At 33.0% G+C, this 19191-nt stretch overlaps 1 protein-coding gene across 12 annotated transcripts in view; it reads right to left on the bottom strand.

Annotated features, from left to right (window-relative positions):
- The window catches only part of by (focal adhesion protein tensin), a 217913-nt gene that overhangs the window by 94886 nt on the left and 103836 nt on the right, over positions 1–19191 (bottom strand). For 6 of the 12 annotated variants that reach the window (XM_029309964.2, XM_085490268.1, XM_085490267.1 and 3 more), the window contains one exon: positions 3223–3402. In XM_029309964.2, the coding sequence (XP_029165797.2) occupies positions 3223–3402 (180 nt within the window). Of the gene's footprint in view, positions 1–3222; positions 3403–9077; positions 9467–16920; positions 17029–17302; positions 17548–19191 lie in introns of those variants that run through there. The other 6 variants (XM_085490272.1, XM_085490274.1, XM_085490273.1 and 3 more) reach the window with 6 other exon arrangements.

The raw sequence follows: 19191 nt of genomic DNA, 5'->3' as shown, positions 1-19191 counted from the left end.
TCTGCGACCTTAATCCCTCGAACGTCACGTCAAACATTCTCTTGCCGGGCGGGAATTAATTCCATAAAAGACAAACTCGTGTCGCCAGGAGGAATTCAATTTGCGCGCGAGTTTTGCATAACGAGTACGCCGTATATATATGTGTGTGTAGATATATATATATAAGTCCGATAGTTTCTCATTAGCTCACGCTGACCCAGAATCGGACCCAGCAGCGCGAAGTACAATGGTACCCGGGGATAACCACCCTCTTCGACTGCTCGACCGGTTCAATTGATCGGTGGATATGGCTTGCATACCGATAATCTCGCGGGAATAATGCCGTGCGTAAGTTGGCGCCTCCACACGTGTCTATACAGAGTGTCCCAGACTCACCCGCTAATGGGAGATCAGCATTTTTGTCGTATCTTTGTGACTTGAGCTTTCAATTAAAATTCTATTGAATTAAATTCGGCTTATTGAAATTTATTACTGAAAAATGTAGCTTTAATATTTTACTTACTTCGACTACACGGAGAGAATTTTCTCTTCGAATTTACCCGGAAAATCATGGTAATTGTGCGACAATATGGTATTGGAAGAATTTTATAAAAGTTTCTCCGATTCATATTTATATATATATATTTTTACTGTGGTAAATTTTATCATGATTTATTTAGTCTGCGAAGAAGCCTTTATTTTCAATCGTTTTAAAATCGAAAATTATACAGTTCAATAAAAAAATTGAGCAGAACGAGACTAGACGTTTTTTTATATTTTTTGGATGCTGAATACAAATCTGGTTTCTAAATTATTTTATCTTGTTACAATTTTTTGAGAAATTTTTAATTAAAGACTTTTCTCACGAACTTTGTTATATTACAGAAATTTTATTGCAATCAAAATAAAGTATGTTGTTAGGACTTTCAATCCTCAAAAGAAATTTTTGATGTCGGTACAAATAGATTTCAATTATGTTGAATACGAATCCAGTGTCAAAATTGTCAAATTCAAAATGGTGAACTCAATATGAGGGATTTATATAAAAAAAAAAAAACATTTTTAAAATTTTCACTGAAGGATTAAAAAATTCTTAAAAGCTATTTGGTAAATCGTCAATGAGCTAATTGTAAGTCACAGCTAACTTCCGCAACACAGTTTATATTTAACCATGGATATTTTATGAACCGATATCAAAAATTCCTTTTGAGAGTTAAAAGTCCTAACAGTAACTTTATTTTGATTGCAATAAAACTTCTCCAGCATGTCACATATTGCAGTTACAATATGACGAAGTTGAAAATAGCCCTTTTTGCAACTTTAATTAAAAATTCTCAAAATTGTGACATGATGGAACAATTTGAAACCGGATTCGTATTCAGCATTCAAAAACTACAAACCATTTATTTTTTGTTGAACAGTGTTATTGGTGCCTCGACATTTTCACTGAGGAAAAATTGTCTCCAAATAACCCGAGGAATCTCCTGTTAATGGGTGATAGTCTGGGACACCCTGTATATATATATATTCCTTCTAGTGACACAAATATCAGTAACGTTGTAGAATCGATGCATGATCTATCAAAGGAACAAAAATGCGGAGTGGCGAGAGCTTTGAGGTTTCTACCCCGTTTCTCGAATACATAAAGTAAGCAAGGAAGCGCTTTCTCGATAGTATTGGCTCGGAGCAAAATATCTAATTTGCATTCGTCGATGCGAATTAATTTCGCATTTGGAACTTATGGAAATTCGCGGTATTGCGAAAAGAATGGGAGGAAAATTCGCTATATCAAAACAGTTTCTTTAACGAACACGTAAATTTACTGGCAAAAATATTTCGAGCGCGGTTGTCGCGCATTATTGTCGGCGGAAATCGATGCAGAAATCGGTTGTAACGTGCATTGAATGCATGCACAATGTGTTCGTATATATATATATACTTGTATCGACGCTCTGCAAGAGAGCTCGACGATGCCTCAACCCCTGACCTACATGGACGACGGAATCTCAAATGGTGGTTGATATACCCCAGAGAATTTCAGGTCTCTCAGTGCACTTATGCGACGTCTGCGCTTGCAGCAGGATTTGCTCCACCGAAAAGATATATCGGCGCTTCTCGTCGCGTTTCGCATACAAGCGCGAGATAAAACTTTATTGGCCTTTCGAGGGAAATGTCGCCGGTCTAGATCTCGCACAACAAACAGCTCAACATTTTGCGCGACACCGTGTCGGAAGAAATTGTTTCTTCTTCTTTTGGGAACGTCGTATGGAATCGTCGACGACGTCGCGTAACGCCGCAAAATTAATTGCGAAAATCTCGTATTAATCGATAAACGATTTTTAATGCAGACAAACAAATTAAAATTATTCAAATTAGGAACGATATATTTAATTCGACCCAAATTAGCTAAAAAATTTTTATTTTATTTCCACAACGTTTCGACCATCTGTTTTTGGTCCTTTTCAAGTGAAAAACTAGAATGGTACAATTAATTAAAATTAATAAACATTTTTTTTTTACATACTTTTTTGATAAAAGCGCAGTTGGTTGACACTGTTGTCATGATTATTAAACAATATGATTATCCGAATTTCTTAAATCATATTGTTTAATAATCATGACAACAGTGTCAACTAACTGCGCTTTTATCAAGGAGTATGTAAAAAAAAATTTTTTAATTCTTGCGTTTAACATAAAAAATGTTTATTAATTTTAATTAATTGTACCATTCTAGTTTTTCACTTGAAAAAGATCAAAAACAGATGGTCGAAACGTTGTGGAAATAAAATAAAAATTTTTTGGCTAGTTTGGGTCGAGAATTAAATATATCGTTCCTATTTTAAATACCACTAGCGACGTTTTAAGTATTCAATTTGATAAAATTATTCAGTCATTAGGAACACTAAAAAAATTGTTAACTAAAGTTTTCAACTAAATAATATTTTGTTAATTGTACATAAAATATATTTAAATGAAATATGATATATTAAATCGAACAAAACGTATATATATTTCACTTAAATATTCATATACGTTCATTTAATAAAGTAGTAATTTAGTTGAAAGGTTTAGTCCAATTAACAAATCTTTTTTTCGGCGAAGAAACATGATGTCACTTTTGCTCCTCTTTGCAATGAAATTGCGATGAGTTACGTACGTGGCAAATTTAAAATTGAATTATAAACGGTGGCTTCTAGATTGTTTACCGCGCGTGATTTAATTTGATTAACCGCAGGTACTCACCGTGAGTTGCTGATTAGTCGGACTAGGGCTAGGGCTGGGAGTCGAATTTGGGGTGGAAAGGTCTCCCGATGCTGGAGAGGGCGAATTTGTGGAGACGCTGCCGACGCTCGGAAATGCCCTCGCCGGATCGGCCTGCCATTGTTTATGAATTTGCTGCGAGGTGTCTCGGAACCGCGCACCCTGAAACAAAAAGCGCACAATTTCTCATTAAAGATGCACATGATTAAGACATAATTACACTGTAAAAAAAATATGTAAAATTACATAAATAATAAATGTAAAATTACATGATAAATAATGAAAAGGTAAATATTTCTATTATTTATCGTGTAATTTTACACTTATTATTTATGTAATTTTACATATTTTTGTGTAATATATTACATATTTTTTTACAGTGTAGCCGGTCACTTCATCTTCGGCTTAAAGCACAATAAGAACGTCTTGTCATTTTAAATAATAATAATTAACATAAATTTAATATTTGCTCATATATTGTTGAAACAATCAATATAGTAAAAGAGCCAGCATAACGAGCATTAAATAGAATGTTGGAATCAGAAATTTATTTAATATATTCAGCAAGCATTGTTAAACCGAAAAAATATCAATCGAATCGGACAAACCGTAAATTTACAAAATCTTACATAAAAGAATTAATAATTCTTTATCTTTTTAATTAATAATTCTTTTATGTAAGATTTTGTAAATTTTTACGGTTTGTCCGATTCGATTGATATTTTTTCGGTTTAACAATGCTTGCTGAATATATTAAATAAATTTCTGATTCTAACATTCTATTTAATGCTCGGTATGCTGGCCTCTTTTATTGATTAAATAATAATATTTGGAACGGAGAGAAACATATAATATATATAAATAATATACATATAAATAATTTTTTTCATATTTGAAATTATTATTCAAAGAGAGAAATATATATTATATATTATACATATATAATGTATAAAATATATCAAATATAAAAAAAAGTAATGAAATCGCTTCCTTCGGTTGAAATATATTCGTTGCGCCGTTTCGTTCTGTCAGAGTAAAGATTTAACGTTTTGCAACTGACACGTGTTATTAACAACGTGTCATTGTACGGAAATTAATAACGCGTATATTGGCGCTACTGAACACTTGCATCCTTGAAGAAGTAGATCATACAGATCGTTTACGTTCGTATATACGTCACATCGACCGATGACACAGTTCGATTAGTCTCGGATATTTGTCCCTAGACAATTGTATCGGGATCGATCGCTCCGCTCCGTCGATCTGACAAGCCTAATTAGAGTGGCGAGCCAACCCACGCGATTTAAATAAGGCCGCATTTTCTTATTAAATTTCGATTTAATTTCAAATTTCATTAGTCATTATCATCTACTTTCATATCATCCTATAAGTGTAATGATACCAGATTATTTAAATCGATAGAAATCTATATAATTAAATAAATGGCTGAAAACATGATAATTATAATGTTTTGTTTTTATGTCATGCATTATATATATATGAAAATAAAATATGCTAATAATGCATGACATAAAAACGAAACATTATAATTATCATGTTTTCAGCCATTTATTTAATTATATAGATTTCTTATATACCATATATATATATATATAGTGTTGCTTAGATATTTTAAAATTAACTAGATAAAGATGATTTCATTTTATCTTGATATTATAAAGATATAAGATGCCGCCAAAATTTCATTTATATAATTTTCTTTAGATAATAGCAAACGCCGTATTTAAGTTGTCAGAGAATGCATCCATCGTTTATCATGATACGTATATCATAGCCGCAATTAATAATTCTATAGCGTTCGTTAAGAAGATATACGAAGCAACGCAGCTGGTGCAGAAGTTCGTAGACCCCACATAGACCCGAACTATGAAGGATTGCGTGCACATGTGCAATCCTCCGCGAACTGCATCGCTCGCGCGATAATTGCGCTTATGCAACGCATCGGCTGTAATAGCAATTAGCATCGGTGGCTTATAATAGAGGTGAATCTTACGCCCGAACGTGTTCGCCGATCGCTCATCGAGGCAGCCTGTTTTTTTCGAGACGCGCTTCAAAACGCGGCTCGTTCGAGCGGCGAATTATTGGCCGGGAGGAGTCAATCTAAAATTTTTCACCCGTGTCAAATCGGCGGCGTTCAATTGCCACGCGGCCTCGGAATTAATTTCGCGAGGAATGAGGCTAATTTACATCCGCCACGGCGTTCCCTTCGCAATCGCGGCCGCATTGTATATAATAATATCTCACGTCGCGCCGTGTAATCTCCCGCAAGATTGCACGCCGCGATTAAAGGATGCATTTTTCGGGAGCCTTCCTTGCACCGCGATGCGCGCGCTATTAAATCTGCGGCCGCGTGCCCACGTGTCAGTCAAAGTGACACTCGCGGAATGGATTGGTAGAACACAGTCGGTGTTTGTACAGCCGCGGTAGTGTGTACACGGTGGCTTGGAAATTCTCTCTTCGCGCCGCGTTTTTAGAAGCGCTCCATTTTTCGACGCAATATTGTCGAGCAAATATTTGCAAAATTTTATTGAACAAATTAATATTTATATTTATAATATTTGCGCAGAGAGAATTTTCTCTTGGAATTCACCCCAAAAATCATGGTAATCGTGGGACAATTGGAAGAATTTATAAGAGAGTTTCTCTGATTAATATATGTATATTTACCACAATAAAATATATATAAAATATGTTCCATTAATTTTATTACGCACATATTTATATTCTTTATTAATATATTTTTTATTATAATATTTTTATAAGAGAAAATTCTCTCCGTGTATAAATTAATTATTTTCTCTCCGTTGATATCGAAATATAATAAATATATTTATAATAGAATCGATACGTATGCACATATTTTGCATAATTTTTATAATATCAGTTTCTTCAGAATTTTCAAAGTGTCACAGAAAAGTGAAGAGATAGATTCACTCATCATAATTCATGTTATGTTGATAAACAACAGCAATATCTTTTATATGTGGGAGAAAAAAGGGGTTAATAAAAATTGAGAATTCTTAATAAAATAATTCATTTTATTTTTTATGATTTTAAAATAAATTAAAAATTATTAATAAAATAATAAAAACTAAAAATTTAAAACAATTTAATTTTTACTTGTAAAAAATTCTAATAAATTTGATGAGGAAATTTGTGTTAAAAGCCACCCAGTATGTCTTTTAGATAGAATTTCCGCACGCGTGAGACATTGAATGAAACGTTCTGTGTGTGTGTGTGTTTGTGCCATGTTGATCGGGTACGAGTTCGCATGAACGTTCTGCGATCGAAACTAACGGCCCTCCGTGATTTAGCCCCCGTCTTTCATGATGCTGCGCTCGAGAGTGATCCGACACGATCAAGATCGTCAGATACGTCCGTGGCATTCTCGTGGCGATCGCTAACGCGGAGGTCGACTACCGGATACAGCGGGATACGCGTGCGATCGTTTTCATTGTAAACAAAGGCGCGGTTTGGACGGGATTTCAATTAAATCACGATTTACAACGGATAAAACGTAATGTTGCGAAACAAAACTCTTTCAACGCTGTTATTTGTAATCAAGCGTATAATTCGCATAAATATATATTGTTTGCACCGACGTAGCGGTAACGTAGTTCTGCTATACAATTTTTTGATTATATACTATTCATACCCCATATTAAAAGAATTTTTTTCAATCTACATCTCTCGTTACGTAATCTAGCATTGTGCTGTATTGCCTTTTTATAATAAAACATATTAGTCAAAGAATGTAACTTTTAAGACATTTATTGAATATAAAAATAGTACTACACTGAAAAAAATTGTTAACTCGACTAAACCTTTCAATTAAATTATTATTTGGTTAAATCAACATATATTAGTATTTAAGTCAAATATACGTTTTGTTCAATTTAATGTTATATTTAATTGAAATATTTTTATAGATTCAATTAACAAAATAATATGTAGTTGATTTAGTAATCATTTTTTTTTATAGTATACTGCATAATTTGAATGCATAATTTAAAGTATGTAAATTTTACGCAAAAATTTCTCAATTTAATAATAAATTAAAAAAAATGTCTAAATATAATAAATTTAGAATTTTCGCAGTGGATTTATTTGCTTTATAAATGTATTACAAATTTCAACAACATTATCGAGGCGCAATCGCTTCGAAATTTAATTTACAAGCATCGCATTTACGATAATAACATCCACGATAACAATCACTTGTGCATCAGCGTCGCGAGGAAAAGATTTCCCGTTATCAGCGTATAGATCGTTCCTTTTTCCTCCTTTTACCCTGTTGAAATGCAGTCTATCCCGATCATTGGATAAGATCGACCGTTATCTATCATGTAATCCCAGCGCGAACACGTTGCGGCCGACTCGAGCACGCGGCGGAAATTGATTGCATCGCGCGGTAATGCAGCGACGCAGTTTCGCTTTTTATTTTTTCCTATCCGCGCAAGGGCTTCGCCGCGAGCCACGCGATGTCATCTTATTTGCGTGCACGACGTTGTTCTCCAGTGGATTAAACGCTTCGCCCAATTTTTTTCTACATCCAGAGCGTCCAGCCGAGCGTGGAAACGGAGCGCGTGCGAGTTTCGCGCGACACGATAAACATTATATATATATATATATATAATATCGAGAACAGCGTTGTTAGTCCGATAAATATGGGGGATGAGTTTCTGGGTTGAGATTTTACATCGGAAATTTCGCTGTAAATTTAATACGAATTTTTGCGACGTCGCGGAAACGAGGCCATGATGGATCTTGTTGTCATATTTCATGTTTTATAAATTAGCGCTTTTCGTATCGACAAAATTTTGACATTTCAACAATTGTTTTATGACAATTAGTGCGCTTCATAACCAGTAGTTTGGTATATTTTAGTGGGACGTGGGATTTTGATTTTTAAATGGTTTTATGAATTTCAATTATTAAAAAATCTGGAAGATATATATCCGAACAAGAGTTAAGATATAAAATATATTAAATTATAATTTTTTCTCTTAAAATTTACCCTGAAAATCGTGATAATTGTGAAATAATATGGTATTGGAAGAATTTTATAAGTGCTTCTTTGATTAATATTTACCATACTAAAAAAAAATTTATTAAAAATTCGAATAAATATTTATTTTAATACTGCCTAATAAATAATTTATTTAAACCTAATGGTATTGATTTATTGTGAAAAATATTTGATATAAGAAAATCCTTTTCAAAATAATTAAATATTTGCTTCAAATAGATGATTTATTAGGCAGTATTGAAATAAATATTTCTCAATTTAATAATTTTTTTTCTGTGCACAATAAAAATATTTAATATCCACCACAATAATATATAAAATATATTGGATTAATTTTACTGTGTATTAATATTTTTTATCGTGGTAAATATATTTAATCAGAAAGAGTCTTGAACACTAAATTGTCTCACGATGAGTTTCAGGTAAATTCTAAGAGAAAATTCTTTCCCTATATATAATAAAATAAATATTATATTTAATTATATCAATAATATAATAATAATATGATATAAAAATTGTGATACAGATATTTCTGATCTTTCGAAGACGCGCTAGCATACTATTCTTAGTTAGGTCATGACGTGTTATTCCGCGTTATTAAAATTAAACACGCTTGACGTGCCGGCGAGTTGTTGGCATGCCAATCGGCATCTCGTGTCTCGGAGCGATGATGCCGGACTAATCGCGCGATCGCAAAAATGGCAGGAAGCGCGTTAAAGAGGAAGCGGCCGAATTGACGTTCCTCCGGGTTCCGATGGATCTCGTATCGAGCGATCTTACCGCGTACCTCGTCGAAGAGGTCGTCCAGTTCTTTCTGCGATATCTTGGCCTTCATCCCGCGGGCATTCTTCGCGTCTTCCAACTTCCTCGACGTCTCTCTTTATCTCGACGTTGCGGAAGAGGCTGGGGAACCAGAAGAAGGATCCCTTCGTTTCCCTTCAAATGTCACGAGTCGAGTCTGTTCTTTCTCGATTCTGCGGTCGCTCTCGAAACACGTAGCTCTTTCTTAGACACGTAAATAGTCGATGACGCGCAGCGAAGTGCGAGAGAAGGTCGCGCGATAATAATCGCGAACGATTCTGCGCTCTTCGAAGTCGGAAACGCTGTCGTTGGAGCTGGCTACGTCGCTCCATTCTTCGTCATCTCTGCCTCTGCTGTTCACCTGATTCATTTATTCTGTAAACGCATGTTCGCAATAACTCTTGCGAAATCACGTTTCTCAGTCGAATTTTTATTTATTATTTTATATTTCCCGTGAAAAATTAGTAGTTTGTACTTGTGACTTAATAAATTTCACAGATAAATTAATAACTTAATAAATGTTTAATAAATTAATATATTAATATATTAATAATTAATATATTTAACATATTAATATATTAATATTAATTTTTAAACGTATCTTTTAGGATATACATTGATATTTTTGGTGGCATATTAATTAATTATTTAATGAGCTGAAAATTTATTCGATGGAAAACGTTTTAAAGTGTTTTTAATTGGATAACTCGTACGTGATATATCTCGGTAATTACTGGTTGCAGACCATACATTTAAAGGGTGGTAACACTATTTGTGCGATTATATTAACTACGGAGATTTATTGGCTCATTCGGGGTATCTATGGCAATATTTCTTCGCATTCCGAGTCCGACGTACAAATCCACGCCTCGACTTTGCGTGACTTTGTCGATAAAGCGCGAGAATCTTTTTAGAAACTTTGAAATCAATTTGTCTTACGTGTTAGCAGTCCCCTATCAAGATTAAATTTTTTTTTAATAAAAAAAACTTTGAATCTATAGCCATTTATATCCCTTCATGATTTTTTCACGGATAAAAAACTTCTTATTCAGTAAAGAAATTGACGCAATTTAGTCGACAAGAAAGGTCATTAAAATTATTTCTTTATTTAAAACGGGAATAAATTATAGTGAAACCATTTCTCTTTTTTCCTTTTCTCACACAGAATATTATTTTTAATTGAAAGATATTTGAGAGAAAAGAAAATTAAAGTCAACAAAGTATAAAAGAGATTATCTTATTGTTAGTCATAAAATAGAGTTTGAAAAGAAATAAAATTGCCATTTTTATGCTCAACCCATCATCTACGAAACGTAACTGGTTTTAATATTTACAACAAAGCACTTTAGTTGCTCGTTGCTCTTCTTTTTTTCAAATCAACATTATCTGCATATTAATACACGGAGAGAATTTTCTCTTAGGATTTACCCTGTAAATCTTGGTAATCCGGGGACAATATAGTATTAGAAGAATTTTATAAGAGTAAAATTAATCAAACACATTTTATATCTTATTGTAATACGTTAAAAAAATTAATAAATATTTATTTGTTTTGAAAAGAATTTTCTTATATCAAATAAATATTTTTTACATTAAATCAGTATTATTAGTTTCAAATAAATTATTTATTTGGCAATAATTTAAATAAATATTTATTCGAATTCAATAATTTTGTTTTCGGTGTAGATATTAATACTTTTATTGTGGTAAATATTAATCAGAAAAAAACTTTTATAAAATTCTTCCAATACCATATTGTCCCACGATTTTCAGGGTAAATTCTACGAGAAAATTTTCTCTGCGTACTTCGAGTACTACATGTCGAATCGAAGCTGGACCGATATCGGTACATAGGGCGCATAAAATGTGCACGGTTTCTTGGTGCCATGACGATGGAGAACAACGTGAACGACGTTCTCACGACACACGGTCCTCGATTACAATCTCTCGGTTTCTTTCTGCAGCGTACCGCGAGGATTTCCGCGTGCCATTAATCTCGCGAGCTAATGTTAATGCGAAAATGTTCAGTCGACGAGTTCCGCGGGTTCTCAAGTGATCTCCCTCCGACCGTCGCGAGGAGGCTAATAAATGTTCCCCGACTGCGCATAGACATCTTCAACCGTGCATAGACAAATGCGACTTATGAGTTATTCGCCGGTGATGATGATGATGATGATAATGATGATAATAATAATGATAATGCTAAAAGTCATCGCTTCCTGCGAGAGTTCGCAAACGATTATCGTGTGTCCCAATTTCGATCGAAATCAGGGTGTCTAGCGGTCAGGGAAATCTGGAAAACCGGAATTTTATAAATCTGGAATTGTCAGGGAAAAACGAAAATATTACTATTTATCTGGATTTATTCTACATCTGTCTCAATAATTTGAAATTTTTTATTAAATAAATATAACTTTTCCTTCACTCCCAGTGAATTTATATTTTCATCTCGTGTTATTTTATTTCAATGTATTATATATTTCAAAATATATTATAACATTGCTCAAGAATTATAATATTGTTCAAGAACTTCATTTTAATTCATTTTTTTATTAAAAATTAATACATTAATTTTATTAAAAATGTTTCATTTTAAAGTTTTGTTGTGATATTATATATCATTAAATATATTAAAATAAATGTATTATAATTTGTTAATATTTTAAAAATATATTTAAAATAAAATTTGATATAATATAAATAAAAAAAGGTGATCATTAAAATAGTTTATAGTAACACATTTGTTTCGAGTTCATGATTTAACATTGAATTAATTTATCATATAGATATATGCAAATTATATATTTGGAAAAAATAGTACTAAAAAGTCAGGAAAAAAATTAAATTTCTGGTCTTGGAAAATCTGAAAAAATCAGGGAATTTTTTTCATTGAGTCTGCTGGACACTCTGAAAATAACCGCGGAAGGATTATTTTTCGCATCCATCTATATCCGCGTAAATGATTCTGCACTTGAAAAGATGTCACTCTTCTAGCTTATTCGTTCAAAGGCAGCCTGGCGAGATGATCTCGCTCGACTTCGTTCCGTAATAACTAACGATACGTTTACTTCGACGTAAACATGTCTCTTCGACCTACGTATCTGGCTAGTATCTAAGATCCGTCACTCTTCCATGAGACACAACCTCCTCATTTATCTGCTTCAGTGTATATATTAGACAATCGAAGGAGAGACTTGAAAATATCGATAAAAAGAAGAATGGTTTCTAATATCGTGTATCGGAGAGAAAGAGGGATCTTCTGTTACCGATGTTCCGAACGATGACAGCGAGTTTTATTAAAGTACCTATATCTACGTAGAGACGCGGCAGACCTACGCGAGGGAGAGAACGAAACCGGACCTTCGCAGCATCGCTTCGGGGAGGATAAACGACCTCGCGTGCAAGATCGAGATTATACCGGCAGCGAGGCCTCGACATTTGTACAGTCCCGATTTAACAGCGCGGAACGTTCTCTTTTTTTTCATCGACGAAATACATTGTAATCCCGAATACTCTCGGAATGTAGCGTTCAACTGTTTGAATGCGAGAACAGAGAGCCGAGTGCAAAGCTTCATTCCTGCGTAACATTGAAAAAGAAGAAATAAAAACTGTTGAAATTGTTTCGCGTAAATCCATGAAAAATCAATCGTCATTCAACGTCATCGGAACCAGGGAAATTAATATTTAAGGTATAAGGTGTTTCACGGGAAATTGTTGAAACTAATAAAGGCAGCTGCCTTTTTTGAATATTTAATATTTATTTTAATATTTATTATTTAATATATTTATCATTAGTTCTCCGTGTAATTTTATGTGATTATTAGCATTTTTTCCTTTTTCAATATTTTTTTTCAAATAAATAAAATAAATTATACAAACATTTTATTTATACCCATTAAGAACTGCAGAGTATCATCTTTTCAACATAATTTTTGTTTTCCCAATAATTGCGTGCATTAAAAAATAACAGCTGATTAATTTCAGTAATTTCCTATGGGAAACATCCTGTATATCAAACAATTTTTTCAAATTAAATTTGAGAGATGTGTTGAACAATATAATACTAAAAAAAGCTCAGAGTGGGGAGTATAGAGAAAGGGATGTGACACCGGCTAACAAAGACAAATCTCTGTGTATCTCTCTTTATTAGACCGAAAATTGCGCGCCCGGGATCGTCCATTTCCTGAACAAACGAGTCCTAGCGGGAGATTACAGGCTACGAAGCAAAACCTCAGCGTCTCCGAAGCCCAGCTGTGGCTGTCGCCGTTTTGTTCGCGAAAGAAATTCAGGTTATATGTCCGCTTCGCTTCGTGCTCGTGCTACGAAGTCTCCTCTTTAAGCTAAGATCCTAGCCGCGCACGTTTCGCGAGCATATATTGGTTAAGGGATAGAGAGTGCATGTTCTTTCCTCGGTTCTCACGGTCTGGCTATCGGCTTTTTACAGGGAAGATATGTGCACGCGATATATTTTTATATGTATATATCGCAGTCGGGACCCGAGAATAAATTGGGCAGAACTTCTATCATTGCGATATGAGACGCGCGCAAAATGACAGTTCGCGCAAAATGACAGCTCGCGCGCGCGCGCGAGAGAGAGAGCGAAATATCGTGTTGCCCAGGGTTGGGCAGATATGTATCTTAAAGTATCTGAGATACGTATTTAAATATGTATCTTATTTAAATACAGTATTTAAATACCGAATAATCAAGTATTGTGAATTTTGTCATTAATTATTTAATTTAAATGTATCTTGTATTTAAATGTATTTATGCACTTACATATATGTATAATATGCTATTATATGTTTATTTTAATTATTATTATTTTATAAAGTTTAAAGTTCAAATAAATAAATTTATCTTTCAAAGTGTTGAAATTAACTTACTTTTGATATTATTACCATCAGACTATATTATACTTAATATTAAGGTAATTACAATAAAATTATCTACTATTACTATGATTTTAAAAATTTAATTTTTCAAGTAATAGTAGATAAATTTTTTGTAATTGCTTTAATATTAAGTTTATAGTATATAATCGGAAAATTTAAAAAATAATTTTATTTAAAAGTATTTATAAATGCATGTATTTAAATACTATTAGTATTTAAATATATTTCAAAACCAAAGTATTTCAATAGCATTTAAATATATGTCATACAGTATCTTGTATTTAAATATTTTGTTTCGAAGTATCTACCAACCCTGGTGTTGCCATATGTTTAAATGAGAGGATCGATTCTATCGCAGCGCAGAAACACGGACGTGACACGCCGAGGGACAAAGTGCTATATAGCGATTTAATACAACGATGTTATCGCCGATATTTCGGCGAAATTGTAATATGTTCTATGGAGGTATTAAATTAATTGGGAAACGCGTAGAGAATAGTATTTGATTGCGCGTTGCTATCTCGATAATAAATTGCAAATTGAGAAATAAATGGATTTTACATCTTCAAAGGGAATTTCTCTTTTACAATTTTCTTCATTTTATGTATTATTTTTGAATAGAGCTCTTCCGCGCGTTAGCGATATTGTAATTTACTGTTGTGTAAAAATAGAACCGTCTACGATTATATACGCGCTTTGCGGCACATCTCGATGAAAGTTAGTAATATGGGTCGTTATTGTCCCAGCAGTATTACATTTCACCGGGACATTGGTAACGGAAAGGTCAATTGATGGACTCTAGCGGTCCAGAAAGATCAGTCGAGCACAGCGAGATATATATTCCATGTGAAATGATTTGCCAAACCATATATATATCACGTGCACTTTCGACTATAATCAGTGTTATGCTTAGATGATTTTAAAATTAGCTAGATAGAGATGAGATGAAATGTAAATTTATCTTAAATAAGATGATTTGGAATTTAAACATATGTAGATAAAAGATAAAATTATATGGCGAGTCATCTAGATAATTTTCAGATCATATATTATTTTTAAGACCGGTTATGTAAACACAGAAATTATCTGAATATTATTCTAGATAATTAAATAAAGACAACATATAATTTTATACATATTTTTGTTATTTATATGTATAAGATAAGATGACGCCAAAATTTCATCTAGATGATTATCTGTATAATTTTATTTAGACGACAGCAAACACTGATTATAATTCACGTAATGAGAGATATTTTTTAATTGAATTTCACATTATGATTGTCGTTTTTTATTTCTATTATGCAACGACAGGCAGTGCCGGCTATATGACGCAAGATAAGCAAACAATTATCGCTCTCACGCATTTCTAGCTTACGTGTGTCGCGGAAACACGTGGGAATGATCACGCGCAAAGCAGGCACGAATAAAGAAGCCTCTATACTTTCCGTTTACGTGAGATACATCATCGTATAATAAAGCCGTTAACTTTGTAGAAATCTAAAATTAATAAAGATAAGAGAGAGAAGAGAGCTCGACAACATCCGATTTTGTTTGAAAAAAATACAAGTGGACAATTACAATTTCATCTGAAATGATTAATTGAAATATGGAAAATTATTCATTCCTTTTAAGTCTCTGATGTCACTTTCAACTAAATATTTGCCGGATATATCTAAAATGCTTATAGTTGTCGTTGTATAATTTTTCTAGACTCGAGGATTTTCAAGTGATTAAAATTTCGTAATGTTGATAATTTATGAAAAATTTAATATTTTAAACAAACGGAGTTAAATACTCCTCGCTCTATAATTAATCCGTGAAATATAGAACGCGTATTTCATGGACCAATAACTTTCTCGTAGCATAATAACATCTCTCAACAGTAATTCAAGATCGCCGTCGCCCACGCGTCTGTTACGCATCAGCATTTAAGTATGGCTGAATGCATAATTCTATCGAGCGATAACCAGCCGGATATAATCGGATTATTTTCTTTTTTTTATTATTTTGCCAGTTTCAAGCGTATCAGATAATTTATCTTATAACAGACATACAAATATTTGCATAACTTTATCTCGCCTTCTGCATTTTACTTACGTCATAGCGCATGCAATTCTGCATCACTGTATTTATTGTATTAAGCAGAATAGTTGGCGTTTTTATTTATATGACTATAAAATATCGATATGCACTATTTATCGAAAACATTTGTGCAAAAATAATCTGTAATAATATTAGAAAAAAATTCATAAATATGCGCTTTTGAACTTTATCCATGCGTGACATCCATTACTTCTAATTCAAATGTTAATGTGCAAGTCGATATGCAAAGTAGATAAGAGGATTGAAATTATTGAAATCTCTTTACATATGTAATCGCAATGTGTGAATGATTTTTTTATTAATTTTAATTTTAATGCAATTTTAATTTTAATTGCATATCAAATTATGTTTAATTAAGCTAAATTAAGCGGTAAGAATTATTTGTATTAAGAATGTTTCGATTATTGCCAAAGTTTTCTGCGTGAGAGATTTCTATTATAATCTAACAAAATAAAATAACGTAATATATCGAATGAACAAGATGTTGAGATAATTATCGAGATATATATTTGTACGAGATGTCTGATTATTTTTCTCAATATGAATCAGTATTACATGACTTAAATGCTCCAAGGCCACAGATACGACTCACTCTGGATTATGAGATCATTTATAATCCAGTGAAACACGATATAATCGCGAATTTCTAATATTACTACAAAGTATTCATTAAAAAAAAAACACACTTTGGTTTAACTACATTAATATTAATAATTCACAGTCACAAATAATAATTTTATGACACAGATGGAATAATTTAATTTCACAATATTTCCAAATAACTCAATCTGCTCCGAAAAAAATATTTCGATCAGCTGTGCAAATTACCGATCCTACATTCTCCACAAATCATCTCGTGCCGGATTTTCCTGTCCCAAGAGGAAACGACGCGATTTAAAGACAAACTATTCATTTATATAAAATACAAAGTATACACTGAAAAAAATTGGTTAAATTAACAAATATTTAGTTCAATAATACTGTCAAATAAATCATTTATTTGAAACAAATAAATATTTATTTGTTTTGAAAAGGATTTTCTTACATCAAATAAATATTTTTCATATCAAATAAATATTATTAGTTTCAAATAAATTATTTTATTTGGCAGTATTGAAATAAATATTTATTCGAATTACATACTTCTTTTTTCAGTGTACAATATAAAATACAAAGTATTTATTTTAGAAAAAAATACTGGTTTAATTACAAAGAACTCTTCGTTTCTCCATTATAATAATTTTATAACACAGATGGAATAATTTAACTTCACAAATTTCACAATATTTCCAAATAGCTCAATTTGCTCCGAAAAAAAAAAAATCGATCACCAGTTCTCTCGTGCCGGACTTTCCTGTCGCGATTTAAAGACAGCCCGCGCGAGTTTCTCACGCGTGCTTGCGTGCGCCTCTCGCATACGTGTGCTCGCACGTGTGCGCATACATCGACTGGCCGCGCGCACTCGCGATCGGCACTCGCGAGATGCTCTGAGAGAAAGAGAGAGAGAGACGTGCGTCGCATGTGCCGTTCACCGCGAGGACCGGACCTCGGCGTGCTCTTCGTCTTCATGCCGCGTTGCCGTCGATAGTGGGGATGACGGCAGAAACTGCAACGGGGATCTCTGCTGCAGCTGCAATGACGCGACCCGAGTGCTTGCGTAACCGAGGCTCGCGACGCGCGAAGGGAATTGAAGAAGGGAGGTTTTTCCTATTTTCCTATATATGTATACCCGGGAAAAATAAAAAAACATTGTCCCGCGATACCGGCGATGAATTCGGAGTATCAAAAGAGTATCGAATTTTTTCCCCCAATTTTGCAGATATTCTCTGTTATTCGCGATTGTATATGGAATGGTGTACGAGTGATGGATTGGTTGCAGTTGATATAAATTTATCTCGGGACCCGAATAGACACATTCGTTTCGAGGGACGGAATTAATGTAATATTGATGATCATGAATGATGCTGGATGGATAAAGCTGGAATTTTCTCTTGTTTGTATGCTTTTAGGAGTTTTCAAAATAGTCGAAATATATTTTGGACATTATTCAAAATGGTCTATAGTTTTATCTATGTATTTTTAGTACTATCTACTTACCATATATGGAATTTTCTCTCGTTTATATGTTTTTAGGAATCTTAAAAATAGTTGAGATATATTTTAGACATTATCTAAAATGGTCTATAGTTTTATTTACATATAAGTAGATAGTACTAAAAATAGATATAATGGCTCTTGTATGATTCACTAAACATCCGGGATGATGACTATAGATCATATTTGATTAGTTTTCCTCTGCTAGGTCGAATGTAGACACGCGAGAGAACTGGCCTGTGGCCAATTAAATAATAACTCTTCAAGAAGTGAATCCAATTTCTGACATCGCATTTAATATTGCGAAAGTATCTGCAATGTCGTCGTAATATATAATTTTCATTTAATGAATCATTTTCTACGAAACAATAAATTAAATTTTGTAAAATTATGTAAAAATTATTAAAAATTATTATGATTACGAGAATAGATAGAAAAGTTTACTTTATCACTTTATCATATAAGCTTAAGTCTATATTACACAGCCTGTACGCTGTTATATATCAAGGCAGTGTAAATGTGATAATAATTATTATTCACGTACGTCATATTCGTAACACTGTAAACGTGATAATAATTATTGTCCACATACGTCACGTTTAATTCTAGGTCACGAATATAGATTGTCGCGAGTGCATCCGCAAAGTTTGCTGCAGCGTGGAAGGCCGCGCGTTTATGTTTGCGTATCCAATAAGAACATTTGTCGCAGTTGTACCGAGACAAATGATGACAGCGACGACAGTAAAAGCGTTTCCTCATTTACCACTAAATACCAAACAGTATTTTAGTATTCCGTCCCGTATAGTTTGCCCGAATCCTCGAAAGTTATACATCGCGAATTCGAAATTAATTATATCTGCGGCGAGAAATCATTTTGGTAAAACCCAATCTAATTTCGCGCCTATTGTATATTAATGTCATTCGCAACCTTATCTCCAGTATTACTTAAGTCTTTTTATCTTGACACAATATTTTGAAACATATACGTGTCAAAAATTAAATTAA

The sequence above is a fragment of the Nylanderia fulva genome, unplaced genomic scaffold (assembly GCF_048542155.1).
Source record: "Nylanderia fulva isolate GAGA-0341 unplaced genomic scaffold, ASM4854215v1 Scaffold12, whole genome shotgun sequence".
Classification (NCBI taxonomy): Eukaryota; Metazoa; Arthropoda; class Insecta; order Hymenoptera; family Formicidae; genus Nylanderia; species Nylanderia fulva.
This window is presented reverse-complemented; position numbering and strand designations above follow the sequence as displayed.